Source organism: Augochlora pura, chromosome 4 (genome assembly GCF_028453695.1).
Source record: "Augochlora pura isolate Apur16 chromosome 4, APUR_v2.2.1, whole genome shotgun sequence".
NCBI classification, from domain to species: domain Eukaryota; kingdom Metazoa; phylum Arthropoda; class Insecta; order Hymenoptera; family Halictidae; genus Augochlora; species Augochlora pura.
The window spans coordinates 1,726,241-1,745,475 of NC_135775.1; the positions used below are offsets into that span (position 1 = coordinate 1,726,241).

Sequence of the window (19,235 nt, forward strand, 5' to 3'; positions counted from 1 at the left end):
CGCGCGCTTCTGTTTTCAGTATGGACGGCTCTGATTTATGCTTCGAGGTTGTCCGGAGAGCGAACGATGGATTCGTGTACAGCGAAGCGGTTGCTAGGTAAGACATTCACTGCGAGCGAGACTCAACTTAAATTCGATTAATTATGTATTGTGTAATACTTATGTTACATATATTTTAATATTTTTAAAGGGTTAAATAAAATAGAAAACGTGCTGCGTCTCGCACAAGTATAAATTACGTTTTGAAAATAAGAAAATGGCACAGTAATTGGCAAACCCCATGGCAACCGGCACCCCTACTCGAGCTCTCGCAAAGCGCTGTCGGTCGCGACGGCCGCGTTTTTATAAACGCACGGTGCGTTTTTTTTCGCATTTTCGTCTTGACTGTACAAAACATTCCCGGCGCGATTTTCTGCTTGTTAACGATCCCGCGGCGGTGGTTCTCGTCGGACGGGGCTCGCTTTCCGCGGGATCGCGTTTTCGCCGCGATCGTCGTTTCCCCGCTTCCGACGACCCTGCTTTTACAAAACCGTCTCCGTTGAATGGTAGCAAATTAGCCGGTCGCGTGACGGACAGTGGCGGCGGACACACGCGCCCGCCGGATCCAAAACTGTCCGCCGGCTCTCGGATCCCGGCTCGCTCACGGTTATTACATCCAGCATCTGCGGCGAACAGCTCCGCGGAAGACGGGGACCACCGGTTTACACTTGCGCTTGAAACGGCCGCATATCCGACGATTCATTCCGACGGCGAATAACGTGTCCCTGGAACCGTCGTGTTTCCGCGCCAAATGAACAAACGTTTCGCAGAGATTTCATCGATCTACGTCAACGTCCGGTCGCCGCCTGGTTCTCTCAATTCGGGTAGTTTCGCCGCGTACAGGATTTGCGCGAACATTTGCAAGGTGTCAAGGCGTCCCATAAGTTTCCTCCTTCCTTTTTAATGCGAAATTAATTGACGATATTTGTTGTTTGATTTCGACTTATCGCGTTGTATATTCAACTCTCACGAAGCCTCATTGTGCCTTGAAAGGCTTGCCTGAAAAATGTTCATTCACAATTTTTATCAAATTTATTTACGTTTAAAAAATTGTTAATAGATTTTAAACAGTATATCGTTAATTAGATTTATTTAAACTCTCTACAATTATTGTTATTATAAAAAGCGACGGAACAAAGGATTTCGTGAAAAAAGCCTCTAACGAAAACATTTACGCATTAAAAATCGCGGAGGAGAGAGCCGCGTCATTCCGCGCTGAAAAACGGGTAGAAAAAAACAATCGCGCAACATTCGTACGCGGATAGTCTGTTTTCTCCTTTGTCCCACGACGGTTTCAGCTTCAACGTGAAAAAAAGAAAAAAATCGCGCCGTTTTATCTCACTGAAACGAGAAGTTCGATTTTCGAGCGAAACTTGATTTTCTGCACGCGTCGTTTCCGCGCCCCGCGCGATCTCGATCGCTTCCAGCTCGAAGATCTCTCGGGCGCGAGATCAATAATCCTTGTACCAGTTTCGCGCCGCGGTGTCCCGGAACAGGCCTGGAAGGTATTTCCCGGCGAGCGGTTGAAACAAGACGCGCGCCCCGTTCGAGAAAAGTTTTCTCGGAGCGACGGCGACGGCATCGTCGCCGACCTAACCCCAGCTTTCGTTTTCCAGCCATTACATGCGACAGATCCTGGAGGCGTTGCGCTACTGCCACGAGAACGATATAATTCATCGTGATCTAAAGCCGCAATGCGCTCTACTGGCGGGCAAGGCGAATTCCGTGCCGGTGAAGCTACGCGGGTTCAGCGTCGCCGTGCAGCTACAGTCCTGCCAGGCGAACGGCGTCGGTATGTGTTCTCACTTTCTGTGTATTACTATTTTTCTCACTCGCTCTCTTCACTTCTGTTCTCTACGCGTGTACAATCGTTCACGGGAACGTACCCGCGACGACGTATGCGCTCTCTCTCTCGAGGGAACCAACCCCGGTAACGGCGTTAGCCCTCTTCGATGCGTTTCTACGCCCGCTCCCCTTTCTTCTTCTTCTTCCATCTATTCCTACTTTTATTCTCATATTTTCATTTTTCACCCGGGACACTCCTTTTGCAACATTTCTAGACACCGAGAAACGATGCGCGACGATATTCGACGGAAATCGACGAACCGATCGACGAACCGATCGAGGAATCAAGAGACCGTGAATTAATGTTGTAATTCTTGTGGAAAATTGGTTTTCATTTGAGATAATCAATGGTTAGTGTTCTTTTTCTGGGGATTGTTGCTGAAAATGATTATTTTATTTTGAAATTTTGGTAGATATTCGTTGCAGCTTTCGAGAAATTTTGCGATCGTTGATCCCCGATTTTAAGGGAGGATATTTGGACGAAAATCAACCGCGCCGCGAATTTCCTAGAAAATATCACGTAAATGCGCGTATTCGTGGCGTCTCTCCCACGAATTATGCGCAAATCGTTTTGCCAACGTGAAACCGTTTGCTATAGCGCGGCTTTGATACGGGTCTGGATTAAGATGATAATGTTTGGGGCCGGAATGTTCAATATAGATAATCTAATGCGGAAACTGTTGCAGAATAAATAAATAAATAAATACAAGAATGAGTACATAAACGCATAAGGAAATAATTAAATAAATGGACGAATAAATAATGAAGTATATAAATGAATAAATCAATAAAGAAAGAAAGAAAAAAATAAATAAAAAAATACGTAAAGAACGAAGGGAAAAGAAATAAAAAAACAATATAAAGGAACAAAGTACTAACTAAACAAAGAAGACCGTTAAAAAGGAAATTAGAAAGAGGTCTACTAATATAGAAACGTTCAAGAACGAAGGGGCGCTAATCAACGCTATCCGCGAGCGGGATCCCCGGGCGCAGTGATACGAATAAATCATTTCTGCAGCCGGCGCAGAGAATTCGTATTTTCCGTTGCAAATCCGCAGTCGACTGACCATGAGCAAGAGATAAAGAAATTATAAAGGAAGGACAGTGAACGCGTACCATAAATACGAAGATTCGGATTTACGAGCGAAACCTGATTTCGCGGATACAACACCCCGTGGAACCGCGCCAATAAAAACCCGTCGAAACACGAAAATAATGAAAGCCGATCTGGCAGTTGATTTTGGCGCTATTTCGCTTCCCCGTAAGAACGGCCGCCGCGCGGAAAATCATCCGCATTGTCCACGCAGTCGTATTCGACGACCTGGACGACGGTCGCGCCCCGACATCTTGTTTTACTATTCCCGATCGTATAACGCCGCGCGTGAAATATCGCCCGTCCCGAACGAGCATTTTCGCGCGCTTATTACCGTCGGAACCAGCCACGGCAAGTCGACACGCGATAATTTCGTTCCACTGGAAACGGCGGATGGAACATTTTTGCGAGCCCGTCGCGTCTTTAAGGGCCGACGTTTAGGCGAAAATCTGTTGCCAATTATTTTATGGATGGAATTTTGAAAGTACGCGTTTTGATATTTTTTAATAATTTTCTGACTGCGAAAAGTAGTCGGAGTTGCACTGATTCGGAATTTATTCTCATGAATATTGTAAAAATACAAGTGTAGTAAAATATACAGTAAAAAATGCAGTGAAAACGTAGTAAAAACACAGTCAAAAATTCAGTAAAAAATTCAGTAAAAGACACGGTAAAAAGTTCAGTAGAAATACAGTAAAAAGTAACGGTTGAATCTTTAAAGCAAAGATAAGCCAAGTATTCCGATAATAAAATTAAATATCGTAAAACGAATAAATATTGTAATACTAATATCTCATACTTCCATATTTAATTACTTCAAATATTTTGTTTCCATAAAATTACACGGGAACGTAATTTAAAAATTAAATAGACGCATTTAAGCATTCGAATTAAAATCAACCGACGAACCAATTATATCTTTAATAACCTTATGAAGACCACGATAATTCATTACACTTCAACCTATAATAACTAAAGCTAACGATACCACGTTCTCGATTCCATATTTACATAGCCTTCCATCCATTTTTCCGCGCATTTAAATCTGTTGCACATACCGACCGTATTTCGCTTGGCGCATTGGGCCGACGGTCGCCGATTAAACGAACACGGTGGGGGGGGAAATATAAGCGACCGCTTAAAACGCTATAACGCGGATCGAAGTAGGCGCCATTACCGTGACAAAGTCTAATTGCGAGAATAAAGTGGAACGTTAACCGCGCTGAGTACGGAAATGTTCGATACCGAGCTCGCGCGGCATTATCCCCCGAAACGAAAAGATTCCCCCGCGGTCGAGTATTCATTATTTAACCGCCGTCGAAATACCGCCCCGGATTTTTGGTACAGTTCGAATGGATCGTCGATCGGTTCGATGGCGTTAAATCAGTTTAATACCGTCGGCGGTTTGCCGGCCGAAGACAAAGCACGCGGCGATTTAACCAACGCGAACGAAAAAAAACAAATGGTCCGTCGTAATAATTAAAACGATCCTCGTTTAACTTCCTCCCATAGAAGCCCGGAATCGATCGTCCTCCCTCTTTCCACCACTCTTATCACTTATTTATTCCCGAAGAGCGCTAACACCGATTTAACAATCGTCGCCGGATTCGGCATCCAGTGCTAACGAATTACTTACAGTTACAGTCGGTCTTGTTTAACGATACGAACAGAAAACACACGCACGGCCCGCGCGTTATCTGATTCTCGCAAACATTCGAGAGGCAACATTCAATGTTGATTCGACGGGGACGGGTATACTTTGGGACACACTCACGGGCACGAATGGCCGCCGCGATCGTTTTCCCCACCGGCAAAAAAATAACGCGCCGCACCTAGCGCGCGCTCGTTTTTTAACTAGAGTCCCGTCCTACGTCGCTGCGAACACGTCCAGCATGGCCGGCTAAATATTTACGGGCGGCACCTTAAGACGCGGCGACGAACGATATAATCTCGATATAATAGATGTCCCAATATCTCTTCCGGGGTCTTCTTTCCGGCCGTGTTCTCTGCCTTGCTGAAGCTTTCGTTGAACAACACACCTTTCGTTTCTGTTTGACGCACCGAAAACTGTGGTTCGATTTTCTCCGATACTTTTTTTTGTCGTTCGAAATATCTTGCTGTGCGACGGAGATATGGTAATTTTTTATTCCGTGCCTCGTGCACGTTCGTACTCGCAGCGATCCCGATTGACGTTCGGACAGCTTTTAGCAACGGAATTGCTTCGTTAGAATCGGATTAAGTGACTTGAGTATTTTTTAGGTTATAGAGGAGCTATCGACTGGGTCGTAACTGGAATGGCTTTTTTTTAAATTTTGCCGTGGCTTAGAGAGACGAAAGAAACCGAAGAATTCTCCTTTTTAACTTTTTTCGACGTGTTCAGCATGCGTTTAATTTACTGAGATCTATACATTGTTCAAGCGAATAAGTTAAAACCGAGAGTCTTTTGTTTTCTTGTTCCAAGAAAAATTGAGGCGAAGTATTTCATATAAGTATAAAGTATAATTGTCTAGTACACCAGTCTCTCTATAATTGAAAAATAATATTCAAATCATTAAATCCGGTTTTGAAAAAGTTACAGCGACTTGCAAAGCGTCCGAACATTAATGTGAGGTCACTGTATGTGTCTATACTATGTTTATACTGTGTTTATACTAATGTGACCCCTATTTTTCACCTATATAGGTATCTCCTGCGATTATACTGTGTGCTTGGTTTAATAACCTTTCCGATCTGTTTCGCTTTTCTCGCATTATTGTTTTCACGAAGTGAGGTTAGGATTAATTATACACCATCTGATACAAGAGGGCGCTGTCGTACGATTATACATTCCAAACTCTAACCATATTTCTGGATTTATTTAAAAGATTACGACAGTATGCATGATTAGCAGTTTCTCGCCGTTGCAATTACTGTGCTTCTTTTAATAATAATTTTAGAATAATAATGTCCACAAGAATATCTCAATTGAACACGAAGTTATCTGTGATTACGCATCCTGACACTAGAGGCCATCGAAGTGCATTGTCCTAAAGTCTAACCCCGTGTCTCGGTTTACTTGAAACCTATAAAAGTATGCATGATAAGTGTTGTTTACTAATTAATTCATACTTTGAATTAATGATGAAAAATGTTTACTACCTCTTGACACGTAACCTATCGGCATTTTTGAACAGGTAAACATTTTTGACAAGTACATCGAGTTCTTTTTCCTACGCGTTTTGAAATCCTACAGCACTGAAATTGGGACAGGCGCAGAAATTGGGACGTCTAACCTAGCCTATCGATTCGTTTCTACTTTCTTGCGACAAGAACGCATTTTCGGGGTACTATTTCCTCGCGACAACTTTTACCGGGCTTTCTCGTTGAACGCGGAAGTATTTTTTCTGTTTTCGCTGAGCGACGGATATTAGTGGGAAAACACGAAACGGCCGAATTCTCGTCTACCGGTTCCCCGCTGTTTGAATATTGAACGGAAGCAAAAATTTGATACGGGTCGTCTCGATGCTATATACCGGCGCAGCTGCGGCGTTAAATAAAACACGAGATCGGGGCAGACGCGGGCGCGGCCGGCACGAACGCGTTCGGCAAAAGTTCTTTTCACGGTTTTCGGCCATCTGAGAAACAAAGAGCCGCGAGGTGAAACGCGTTTAGGTTTCTCGGAAACTGGTTCGCGTAAATACCGATTTTCGAGCGTTAGAATTAGCGTCCGCCGATGCTCGTCGTTGCAACGGCGCCGGTATTGTAGCGATGCTAATCAAGCTGTGTAAACCATCGAATCCCAATGTAACGTACATAACCCCCTCGGCGAAACGTGTTCGGACGCCGTTTAGAACGCGATAACTTTTTTATAACCTTTTTTAAGGCGCTATAACCTTTTCGGTGCGCGATAACATTTTTAAAACTGAACTAGTTGGCGGACGTTTTTAGTCGATGTTAAATGGGTTAGTTTACTGTGCAACAATTTGAGTATTTTTTATTTTCGTTTTTACTTGGTACGAAAAATAAATAAAATACTTTCTGGTCTATTAGAGATTTATTAATATGTTTTTTTAAATTTTCTATCACTTGGAATAATAGAAAAATATGAAAGATTTATATAGACCTACGAAATACTTTTTTAATATAATTGAAGAGCTAGTCATTATTAGATTCTTCTCCTTGTTATAATAAATTATAGCAAAATTGAATTACTTTAATTATTGTACAGTAAACTAGTCTCATTAACAATCTATTAATTATGGTTACTAATGGCCATTATAACCTAAAATGTTCAATATAATCTACAACAAACAAATGATCTCATTAATCAGAAGATTAGCGTCCTCGGCTTCCAAAATAAGTTCAAGTTTCTGTTTGAACGAAGTTGTCTCGTTTGAACAGCACAAACAGCCTAAGTCGAACGCACACTTCTCGCCGTGGGTGGTTGCCACTCTGGGGTTAGCAAAGCGCGTTCGCCTAACCGTTTAGCTCGCGCATGTTTTTTTTTCTCGAAGTGATATTTCCGGCAGCGAAAACCCAAACGAACTGAAAAGCACAAAAATTTTGTGTCCCGTTTTGTTTCTCGCTTCGCCCCGTTTTCGTAGTTCCGCGACCGTTCCATGGACCGTATAAAAATTGCTTCCAGCCGTTTCCGTACATACACGCGTTTGTTCCGCGGAAGAGAGCAGGTTTCTGCTGCTTGTGCGCCGAACGAAACGAACAATTTCGGAACGAATGAAAACATTTATTTTATCAACGCTATCCCTCGGAAGCATTCGACAGCCAGTTACAGCGCGAACATCGTCGCAAGGTGGTCGAATCGAACCGAAAGGGTGCACGATACTGTCTTAGACCAGTATTAATTTTTAATTAGCAGTATGTTGTTTTGTTAAGGCTTTAATGATTATTTTAGACTATTTTAAATTTTAGGTTATGATAATTGTGTGAAGCTATTTTAAATTTTAAATTTTGATAATTATATGAAATTATTTTAAATTTTAAATTTTGATAATTATATGAAGTTATTTTAAATTTTAAATTTTGATAATTATATGAAATTATTTTAAATATTAGATTTTAAAATTGTACTGAACGCTTATTTAAAATTATTTTAATCAAATTTTAAAAATAATGTAAAACTTGTAACGATTATTAAAATGGTTATCGTGAGTCGTGTTAGGCGAACGATATTTTTCGGCGTTGTTCGAACAATGCAGGCGCGAGGACGGAAACTTGGTTAGTGCGCGCGGAGGATGCATTATTTAGGAGAAAGATCTTAACGAATGTCACCGAGCACACGCCGACCCCATTTTCGTAAGCAGTATTGTAGGCGGCGGCCCCTGAAAGATTCAGTGGCGAGGAGATGAGCTTACCTCCCGGGGGTTAGGCCATTCTAGCCGCGCCGCCGGCGGAGTGACATATTTGCAGACAAAGCCGATTAACGTCTCGGAAAATGAAAAGCGCCACTTAATTTCATGAGGAGACGATTCTTCGATGTCGGCCCGCCCGCGCGCGAGAGAAATGGGTATAGATGGAGTGGGGAGGGTATAGATGGAGCGAGAAGAGTATAGGAGAGAAATTAAGAGAGCAAAAGGCAGAGAAAAATCCAGAGAGAGAGGGAGAGAGAGAAAGATAGTGAGAAAGACATACAAAAATCAAGACAGCAAAAGAGAGAGAAAGATGTCGAGAGAAAAAAAGTGTAGGGAAAAGAGAGAGAGAGAGAGAGATGCCGAGAGAAAAGGAAGAGTACAAAGAAAGCGATAGAGAGCGATAGGGAGGGGGGGGGGGGGATATTAAAGCAACGAGTGTCCTTCAGCTTATCGAGTGTCCCAAAGTGTTCCGCCGATATTGAGATAAGTTCACATGAATCGAAGATTGAATGGTGCCTTTCTAACCCGCGAACACAGTACATTTCTTACCTTCACTTACTCTTCTTCATCTTCTTCTTGTTCTTCTTCTACGTCTTCGTCTTGTTTCTCTTCTTTCCTTCCAGCGGTTTGTTTACTTCTTCGTCACGCTCCTCCCATCATATATATGTATATATATACAGACGGGGGGAGAGAGACGGACGCGTGTTCCTCAATGAACATTCGTCCGGGGTAGCACCGTCAAAGACGGTCGCCGGTGTTTTTTTTTTTGTGTATCGTCTCTCCGCTCTGAATGCCCTATTCTTCATTACTGGCTGGCTTTTTGGTCGATGATTGGCAGTCGTATTCAAACAAAAATTTTTCTCTCGGTGTTCGGTGTGTGCTGTGCGCTCTACGGCTTTCACGGCTCTTTTACTACGCCCCCCCCCCCCTCCTCTATCACCGTCCGAGACGAGAGAAAGGGTCCGTCGGTGCTGGTTACTTTCTTGAGTAACCCGTTGACTGGGCATCGCGGATTGGGGAAATATACTCTGATAAAAAAAAACGCTAGATCGTTAAATAATTTCTTCTCACGTTTTCCGAGACTACGAGGTTATGTCAATTATTAGAAATAAAATTATCAGTAGGTAGATTGTTAAGGTTAGGTCGATCTCGATATTTTCATCTCGCTCAAATTATTCGCGAAGCGGGTACGCCGAAGATTCGCATTCTTCGCGTGCAGGTTTCGGATCGTTCGGATAATCGAGGTTCCACTGTACGAATGTTAAGCCGCCCGACAACAGAGACGTCGGGCAAGCTAGAGGTTAGGGCAGGAGGCGTCGGCAACGTATGAGCCGCGGGGTCACCGGGTGACCCATTTCATAATTTAACAGTTGCATAATTCGACAATAACGAAAACACATTGCAATAATTGTCTCCGTCGAGTTTCTCCCGTCATCGAATTTCTATCTCGAATTAAAATACATAGACTGGGTTTATTCCGACCCGAACTGTTTAATAAAATTATCAATAAAATTATCATTGCCAACGCCTCGATTAGGGTATTTCGAGAAAGAATAACGAACAGCTCGACGGAAAACAAAATTTCTCGTCTGGCCTGTGTCGTCGTTCAAGAGCCCGCCGATAACGTGGCACTTCGTTATATTAATCGATCTATGGTGGCCGGCTACGGCGCGTAAATATCACGGGTCTCTCTCTTCATTCATGGCCCCTTTGGTTTCGCGTCAGATCAATAAATCATTCAGTCCGTGCCCGCCCGAAATAAAACTATTCCGACGCGGGCACGGTTAAAACTGATGGAAGACACAGACACACAGATGTAACGATATATCCTTCCTGCAAGATGCACGGTATTGATCCGGTTGTTTGTGAAAGAGCGTTACACAGAATCTAAGCGGGTAGCTGCTCGGGTATCTCTCGTCACAATCCGCCGTTGGCCGCGGCCTCGTGCAAGAATTCCGCAAGAAACGGCATTTTAATTGAATAGGAATTCCGTCCCGGGGAAACTCCGTCCGCCAGCACGTTGCATATTCACTTGTTATTTAATTTATTGTCGGACTTTGTTAGCGGCTTCGCGAGCTCTAATTCGACGGCAATTTCGTTGCAAAAAATTCCAGCGTAGTCGGTTACTTATTTAATTTATTAATAGTAGAATTTTTAATTCGTGGAAAAGTTTCATTCTATTCTATTTTATTTTTTCGTTTTATTTTATTTTACTCTATTTTATTTCATTTTATTTCCTTGTTTCATTCTATCTATTTAATTTTATTCTAGTCTATTCTATTTTATTGTATTTTATTTTGTCTTATTTTAGTCTACTCTATTCTATTTTATTTTATTGTGTAGCATGCGACGTAGTAAGGGTAACTTATAATCCGCAGAGGAATCGATAAAGTTCATTATCATTGAATTTACAATCGGATTCCGTTAGCAGTCTTCCGAATTTTAATTAAACAAGAACTCCGCGGCGCGGAATCGCCGCGTAGACGTTGCATATTTACTTAACGTTTAATTTATTATCAGATTTCGTCGGCGGTCTTCCGAACTTCAATCGAAGTGGAATTCCATCGCAGAGAATTACAGCGTTGAATATTCACTTATCGTATAATTCATTATCGATATCCGTTATTTAAATCTAACAACAATTCCATGCCAAGAGATCTCATTATAGTGATCGTGCTTTTATTAATCATTTGATTCGAATAGAGATATACGTATAGGTAGTAACGTTCGGAATTTTTACGCGGATTGTACTGTTCGTCCGCCAGAAGAAGACGCAGCGTGTTATATCCCCACTCCTACTGCAACGCGCAGCCCTGCGCCTATTGGTTAATGAAATAACGCCACAACGTATAGTGTGGTCACACGGGACAAAAATATAAAGTCGAAATATTCTCGTATAATTTTATCAAATCTTGTCCTATTATTATATGCTTATGTGTACGTACATATCCGGTACGTACTCTCGTCCGGCGAGTCTCTGTTCTTGCCATCCTGTGCGACGCGTCGTTGACCTTCGTCACCGTCTTCGGCTGTCTTCGACTAATGGCTGATCGTCGCCTTTGATCGCGGGAGAAAGTGGTGGGGGATGTAAACACGCCGTGCCTTCTCGCGGCGAACACGAGGTACTACTATTCTTGCCAGTTACTGTCGCGAGGTTAGTACACGCGATAAAGTTACGGCCAAAGGAGAGAGAGCAGGCAATAAAATCCCTTTTTCGAATGGCCGATGCGCAAAGTTTTCGGTAATGTAGTTCGAAAGTTGCTGCGAGTCTGGTTGGACGTTAATCCTGTAGAAAGTTATGGGCCATTTAACCTTCGAAGTTCGAGATTCATTTGGCAGGTCGTACGGCTAATATTTTGTTTTCGTCCACCGTATTTGTTCGAACTTTTTTCACGCAGTTGGTAACCGTGCACTGGAATATCCGTTTCCATTTTCGTGCAGAATGCTCGATCGGCTTTCGCAGCAATTAACCGTTAATAAATCGGCAGAGGAACAAGGGAGGATGCCTCTCGGAGTAGATTCGAATATAGAAACGATTCGACGATCATCGATTTCGATATACGGTATTCGAGAAGCGCGGCGAATCAATTGTCCGAACGAATTTACAACGTTCGCGATGTTGTTGGCCGTCCGGTTCAAACGGCGTGCACTAATTAATTCCAAGTTGAATCGATAGTGACCGGGACCCCCCGATGTAGGGCGTCATCAAGAATTACATAATGCCGTTGCCGACTTCATAATAGGACGGTCGTTAACCGACCACGATCATTCGTCGATCCGTTGTTCACGATATAGTTCGTTCTTTCGTTCACCCTAATCATCGTTCGATTGTAACACCTGTAGTTGAAACCCGATACGGTTCGCGACGAATTCGTATAGCCCTAATTGCGGGGACACGAATCGAAATACATAATTCCGTGTAAACATGTCCCGCGGTCTATTTGTCTATTCGAGCGGACAGAACGTTGTCTGGCTGAGCGTGTCGTACTCGATTCGCGTGATTGTCGCGCGGACTGTACGATTGCCTGAAACATTGAAAATCTATCGGATTCGTTGAAGCGAATGAAAAGCGAATGAAAAATTCTCGTTTCGATTAATCGACCACAGAGCAACCGGTGAACATTAAATTAATATGCCGGCAGAACGATAACTGCGAAAATGTTTATTTAAACATAAAAAAGGACAAAAATGTGGAGAATTTTTTTATTTAGATTCAATAGGGTAGGGTTAGCTTTGAGACAATAAACTGTATGTTTTAATAACGATTTATGCACAGATTAGAATTCGGCAAGAAGTTGATGATAAAATTTTATCTATTATAAATTATTATAAATTAGTATACCGTATTATAAATTATTATTAATTATTATAAAGTATTATATACAGTTATAAAGTGTTACAAATTGTTTTGGATTATTATCGAGTGCTATAGATCACTGGAAACTATTATAAATTATTACAAAATTTCTATAAAAATTTCCAGATTATATTTTATTCAATCCAGTCACCGATTTATGCGAGTCGAAATATTTTTCATTCGCTTCGACGAACTCACGCCACTTCCGTAGCGATAATGATCGGGTTAGAAGGAAACGCGTGGGCGCGAGTGGTGGGGGGATGAATGAACACACCGCGATAACGAACGATCGCGCGCGAGAAGGGTGGTCCATGGAAATTTTGATAACTTGAAAATTTGGTTTTCTGAATGAATACAGAATGTTACACGACCGAGTATCGGCAGTGTCTGAGCCCAAAGGGGCAGCTCTACTTGAAGGCCGACAGTGAGGGTAAGCCTGACCTAACCTTTAATCATCGCTTCCGCAGGAGCCTTGTATTCATCATATGCCATATGTATATCACGTACATACACACACACATACAGCCACACACACATATATATATATTATGCGCGCAATAACACACACTCATACGTGCCAGCCACCTATCTCGTTTCACACACCGATTGTATTATGCTACATCTTTAACCCGATCCGTGTCCCCCCCCCCCCCTCTCTATCTCTCTCACGTTTACTGTACCATAGAAGCTGCCACTGCTTGCTTGCTTGCTTTTACTCTACGCGTTCGGATTTCATCGGCTAGTCGCCGACAAACTCGTTCCCGTGGAGACGTTCTTTCCGCGGGTATCACCTCTGCGATGCTCCTTTATTTTCCCTTTGTCGAACGTTCAACCGGGAGAGAATGATCCTCGACCGGGTCGATCCTCGCTCGAACCACCCTTAAACGGTGTACACCCCGTCGATGTTCCACCATCTTTATTCTGTATCTAATTCGGTGTTAGAGTACCACTATATCACTGTTCGAGTATTTGGTTCACTATACAATTGTTTAATTCACTGTGCGAGTATTTCGTTCACCATTCAATTATTTGATTCACTATGCAATTATTTAATTCACTATACAATCATTTAATTCACTGTGAGAGTATTTGATTCACTATACAATTATTTGATTCACTATACAATTATTTAATTCACTATACAATTATTTAATTTCATTGTTACGAGTATTTTATTCGATGTACGATTATCACTATTAATATTGATGGAAGAGATCCTGTTGTGGGTTCGCGAGGGTAGGAAAACTGTTTTGGAAATTGAGACCAGTTGTTTTAGATTTGTAACAGTATTTCGTGCAAATGGTTTGGAGTGTACTCAATTTTCGATAACGGATCTTCTGGCCTTCGCTTGTAATATAGAAACTGTATCGTTATGATATATGATATTACGGTGTACAATATTACAGTGTACTATGTCATAGTGTACACCATAACAGCGTAACATACTTAAAGGAATTAACTCACATTCTACTCCACCGACGCGTTGCAAGTACAACGTAACTTCTAAAGTCCGCTAGATAGCCTCTTCGATAATTCCTCTAACGGTACGAAACGCGCCCCTTCTGCTCCTTCGCTCTTCCACATGATGCCTTATACATGTAAACACGCCTATCAGTCAGAATATATATATATTAAAATATAAAATTAATATGTTATATAAAATATATATTTACATATTAAAAATATATTTATATATATACATTAAATATATTAAATAAAAATCAATATATCAAACGCTGCTAGACAATCCGACACGTGTTCCTATCCGAAAAATCAGCAGAAAAGTCCTGTTAAAAATCGTGTTCCGTAACACCGTTCCGAATCCATCATATTCTGCCTGTCGACTATCATCGACGACCCTTCGGGACTCGACGAGTTTCGACGTTGAAACGTATTCCGGATGGCCGGTAAATCCGAGATACTTGTCGGTTGATGCTGCGCGACGATAGCGCGAAGAAGTCGAGAGAAGGAGGAGGAGGAAGAGGAGAGGAGAGTCTCTCGAGCAGTTCGATAAGTCGGAGCGATTCGGTGGCCCCCCACCGGAGCGATCGGAGCCCTCTGATCCGCGGTCAGCTCGATTCTCTCTCTCTCTCTCTCTCTCACTCTCCGTTAATAAACGTGCGCACGAATACATATGTGCGCAAGAGTATATATACACATGTATATACGCAGGAGGGGCTGTCTTCCTCTACGAATAACGGCGACCACGATAAGGCCTCTTATCGTTGAGGAGGAATGAGAGACGCGGCCCGCGATCTATCACTATAGGCGTTTTAGGGTACAACGCTCCTTTCTCCTATTTTGTCTCTGTGTTCTTTCGATAGGACTGACGTCCGCGGGCTGCAATTTCCCTTTCGAGGACCTCACCGACGCCGAGGACTCGCTAGTGAGCGACACGGAAGACAATATCGGTACTCGTATTGCCTGCCACACTTGCATAGTCAACGTGAGCCCGGGGGTAGAGGCGCGGGGAAGCGACCGGGACCGCGATAGACAGAGAAAAAGAGATGGGAGAGACGGGAGGTCTTCTATAGTAAATTATGATACACCCTGTATACAGGATGATTCACTTTGGCTGTTACGTGCTATAATATTAATATCTCCGTTATCGTTAACAATACTTAAAAAATGAAAAGGAACCATTTATTCGATTTAAAGAGACACATATTACAGTGAAAATAATTTATTTTTATTGTCTACATTTTTCAAGATTTTTTTTATATTTCTAGAGAAATATTTCCAAGAAAATATTTCCACTGTAATATTTATTCCTTCGAACCATATAATTTGTTCTTATGGTATTTTTTAGTATAGTCAGTGATGCCTGAGATAACTGTAACTGTTTCAATGAATCGCCCTGTACACGATGGACGATTCTTGCTTTTGCGCGGCGGAATAATCGCGGAAACAATCGAGCGAACAATCGCGAGTACCGCGACGATTGTATATATATATATCCGGGGAGGGGGGAGGGTTGGAAAGCCGCGTGGTCGCGTCTTTCGACAGAGGGGCGCGGCCGACGACATCTTATCGATACATCCGGTGGCCGCTTTTGTAATCGACTCGCGGTATCGAATTGGGTACGTCGCTCTCTCTCTCTCTACCCCCGGGATCGTTTTTGGTCATGTCAGCTTCAGAGGAACGCGTGTAGTGTCCTGTGTAGACACTGAGAAACTAGACCTACGTGCGCGCGGTAGTTTTGTTCCTGTAAAATCGTTGTGCAGGCCCGCGCGTAGTCGACGGCCGGCAGGATGTCCGGTGGACGTCGCCCGGTTCGCGGGCCAGGCTCGTTCCGCGAAACTGTGCGATCGCTTTCAGGGAAGAACTTCGGCGAATGTGGAGCACCGGTTTCAGATCGCATCACTGTGATCATGTTCCATTTTTTCGACATTTTTTTAACAGCGCGAGTGGACTGCGAATTTTGTCTTTGAACATCCAGGACGTCTTGATGATGTCTATTTTATGTTTATTTCAGGCGTGGACATTTTGTGAGTTAGATTGGACGTCTGAGGATGTGTTGAAGATGTCTGTTTTTAATTATTTGGGATGTTTGATTTTTAATAGTCAGGATGTCGTAAAGACGTCTTGGATATCCAAACGCAGCCGTCTAAAACACCGCTTAGAACCATCTTCAGAATCCATAACATAATAATAAAAAACAGACATACTTAAAACATCCTAACTACATCAATTTCAGACGTCTCCAAAATGGCCGTTTACGGGTACATCTTGTGCAATCCGGTAGCGAAAAATAGAATGTCATAAAACAGTTTGTAAATGGAGGAAAGTCCATAAAGGAAGTCTCTAAAAAGAAAAGAAGTCGTGAAAGAAGTTTCGAAATGAGAAAGTTCGAAGTGAGCAGGGGTGAGAGATTGCAGTCTCGCAGATATCGAAGGTATCACCTACCAAGGCTGCGGCGTCGAAATGCCATAAGTGGAGACGGTGCAGGACGGTGCACTGTGGAGGCGTGGAGGATAAATTTACAGTGTCCGTCTGTCAACGTTAACACGTGTTGCCGCCTCGTGACTTCCTGACCCAGTCTCCTCGCGCTGGAACTCGGAACCCTACGTCCGCCTAACTGGGTCATTGACCAATGTGTCCCTCGCCGATTGAATCCTCGGCCCGTGGCTACTTTATCGGCAGGTTATGGTGTCTCAGCGCCGTCGGCCTAAAGGAGATCCTCTACCGATACCCGGGGCTCCTTTAAAACTTTGACCCAGTTCCGGGAAACTCCGCGTTTCCCCTCGGAACTTTTTACTTCGATAACAATGCCGGTTTCGTCTTGGTTTCACTGTAATCGGGGAACGGCGTTATTCAATAAACATTTAATGGAAAGAAAGCGACGGCAGAAATCTCCGCGCTTTCGCAGCGAAGCTCATTCGAGACTGGACATTCTATTTTTAACGCTTTAAATACGGCGTTAATGATATGGAAATTTTTGCAAGAATAATTGAGTTCGCATAACATATAAATCCGCAGTCTATTCATTAGCGATTGATATAATTAATATCTATAAATCCGCCAATCAGTAGAATCAGTGGTTGCCAGGCTGCCGGCTAAGCCGTGACGTCATCGTCGCTCGGATCACGTGACGATGGGCGGCGCGTGGGAGAAGGATCAAAGCAGACACGTGATACGTCACGAAGCCTCTGCCGTCAGAGGCGCGGTAGTTCCGTAGAGCCGAATTAACCCGAAGTAAACCGAGCGTCGGTGACGTCACGGTGTAGCCGAAAGCCTGGCAACCCCAGCGAAGGAACGAGCCTAGCCGCCACTGACTTTTCGACCTCCTCGACATCCTGCACAGACACACGTTGTGTCGTCGTCGAGTTTATCGTTGAAGAACGAGACAGAGCGGCCCGACTTTTCTGTTTTCTTTTTCTTTCTGGTTTGCCGTTCAACCCCTCCCCACCCCTCCGTTCGTCGAACTGTTCGTTTTTTGTAGCGTGCGAATGAGACAACGTCTGCTTCATCGCCCGTAGGAATCCAACGATTGAAGGGTTGATTACGGCCGCCGCGTTTCACCCGTCGGTGTGTGTGTACAGGACTGCTCCGCGCATAAAACCTGTTACAGGTCAAAGGGTTCGTAACAATTTCCATTATCGCGTCGCCGACGACTCGTTCAATTATCACGGCGAAGACGTCGCCCCGGCGCGTTTATTCACGTGCCAGTAAATGCTCAGAAACGGGGCCTGAATTCCTTTGACACTTTTATGCCGCCCTCGGACCGGCGGCCCTGCGAAACTATTCATTGTACAGTTTTTCGAGGACGCTCGGTAATTCGAGCGTCTTTTCTTCATCGCGAATCCTGTGCATCCGGTGGCGCGTTTCACGATTAGACTGCGGATCCTCGCGCAAAATAAACATTTTCTGCATCGTCTGACGAGTCCGAGCACGAGGCTCTTTTCTTCTTTTAATTCTTGGCAACCTGTTGGGCAAAATAATTTGGTAATGTTAATATTATTAACAGTATTGATATTATTAATAATATTTACAATATTAATATTATAAACAATATTTATTATTTCTGTACTTTCTAAAGAATAATCTCGGGCTCAAATAAATTAAATGCCATCATATAATAACATAGAATTAATTCAATAGTATTTAGTTTTTTAAAAAATCTTTTTACTGCTTTTCAATCCATTCAGCCAAGTGAATTAAATCTGCAGTCTATTCACGATGCTTCCGGATCAACATTTTTCGGTTCTCGTAATTTCAACAGACGTATTTAGTATTTTACGGGATTTTATCATTTTACATTTAGTATCGAAACCCGTGCTTGTAACAGGTAACGTGATCCCAATCCGTACAATATCTTTCCGATGAATATTCGAAGCTTCTCTCTCGACATCGTTGATTAACATTTGATTCGAGATGAGAGCCGACGTTTTATAAAACTTCCCATTTGTTAGTTCGTTATTACGTTTTCATCCCCCTTTGCACTCGAACGACGATCCCGAGGCATTCTGCAGCAATGCTGCTGCAGAGAATATTATACATTTATTTTCTCTTTAATAAACTTGCTTAAAGATTACAAATTTGTAAAGAATAAAAATCGAGAAAGAAATGAAAATGGAAAGAAAAATAAAAATGAAGAAAAAATAGAAATTGATAAAGAATAAAAATCGAGAAAGAAATAAAAATCAATGAAGAAATAGAAATCAATAAAAATAAAAGTCTTTCCGTAAATGTCTTTCTTTAAATGTCTCCGATTGCAAAGGGTGAAAGTGCGCTCGAGTACACGAGATGCACGGCGCATTATTTCCCGGAAGTTATGGTCGCGGGCCGACGCGAACGATTCGGCGTTGCACGCCGTGTACATTGCAGTACGTAACGAACCCTTCAAGTTGCCCGTATTTTTTTCTGAGTTTGCGTTTAAAACTTGCCCGAATGGTTGGGCTTGTTTTGTGTCGTCATTGTTCGTAGCGGTAGACTAGCCTGTCTCTCTGTATGTCTGTGTGTCTCTGTGTCTCTTTGTGTTTGTCTGTCCGTTTATGGTCTCTGCGTACGGTTTTCGTCCATACAATAATACACCATCGATATCAGAACAGCC

The 19,235-nt window shown here is 42.8% G+C and overlaps 1 protein-coding gene across 5 annotated transcripts in view; it reads left to right on the forward strand.

Moving 5' to 3' along the window:
* The window catches only part of Cask (peripheral plasma membrane protein CASK), a 222,577-nt gene that overhangs the window by 18,405 nt on the left and 184,937 nt on the right, over window positions 1-19,235 (forward strand). For 4 of the 5 annotated variants that reach the window (XM_078179411.1, XM_078179413.1, XM_078179412.1 and 1 more), the window contains exons 4-6: window positions 20-97; window positions 1,656-1,831; window positions 13,041-13,112. In XM_078179411.1, coding sequence (XP_078035537.1) covers window positions 20-97; window positions 1,656-1,831; window positions 13,041-13,112 — 326 coding nt within the window. The remainder of the gene's footprint in view (window positions 1-19; window positions 98-1,655; window positions 1,832-13,040; window positions 13,113-19,235) is intronic. The other variant, XM_078179415.1, reaches the window with a different exon arrangement.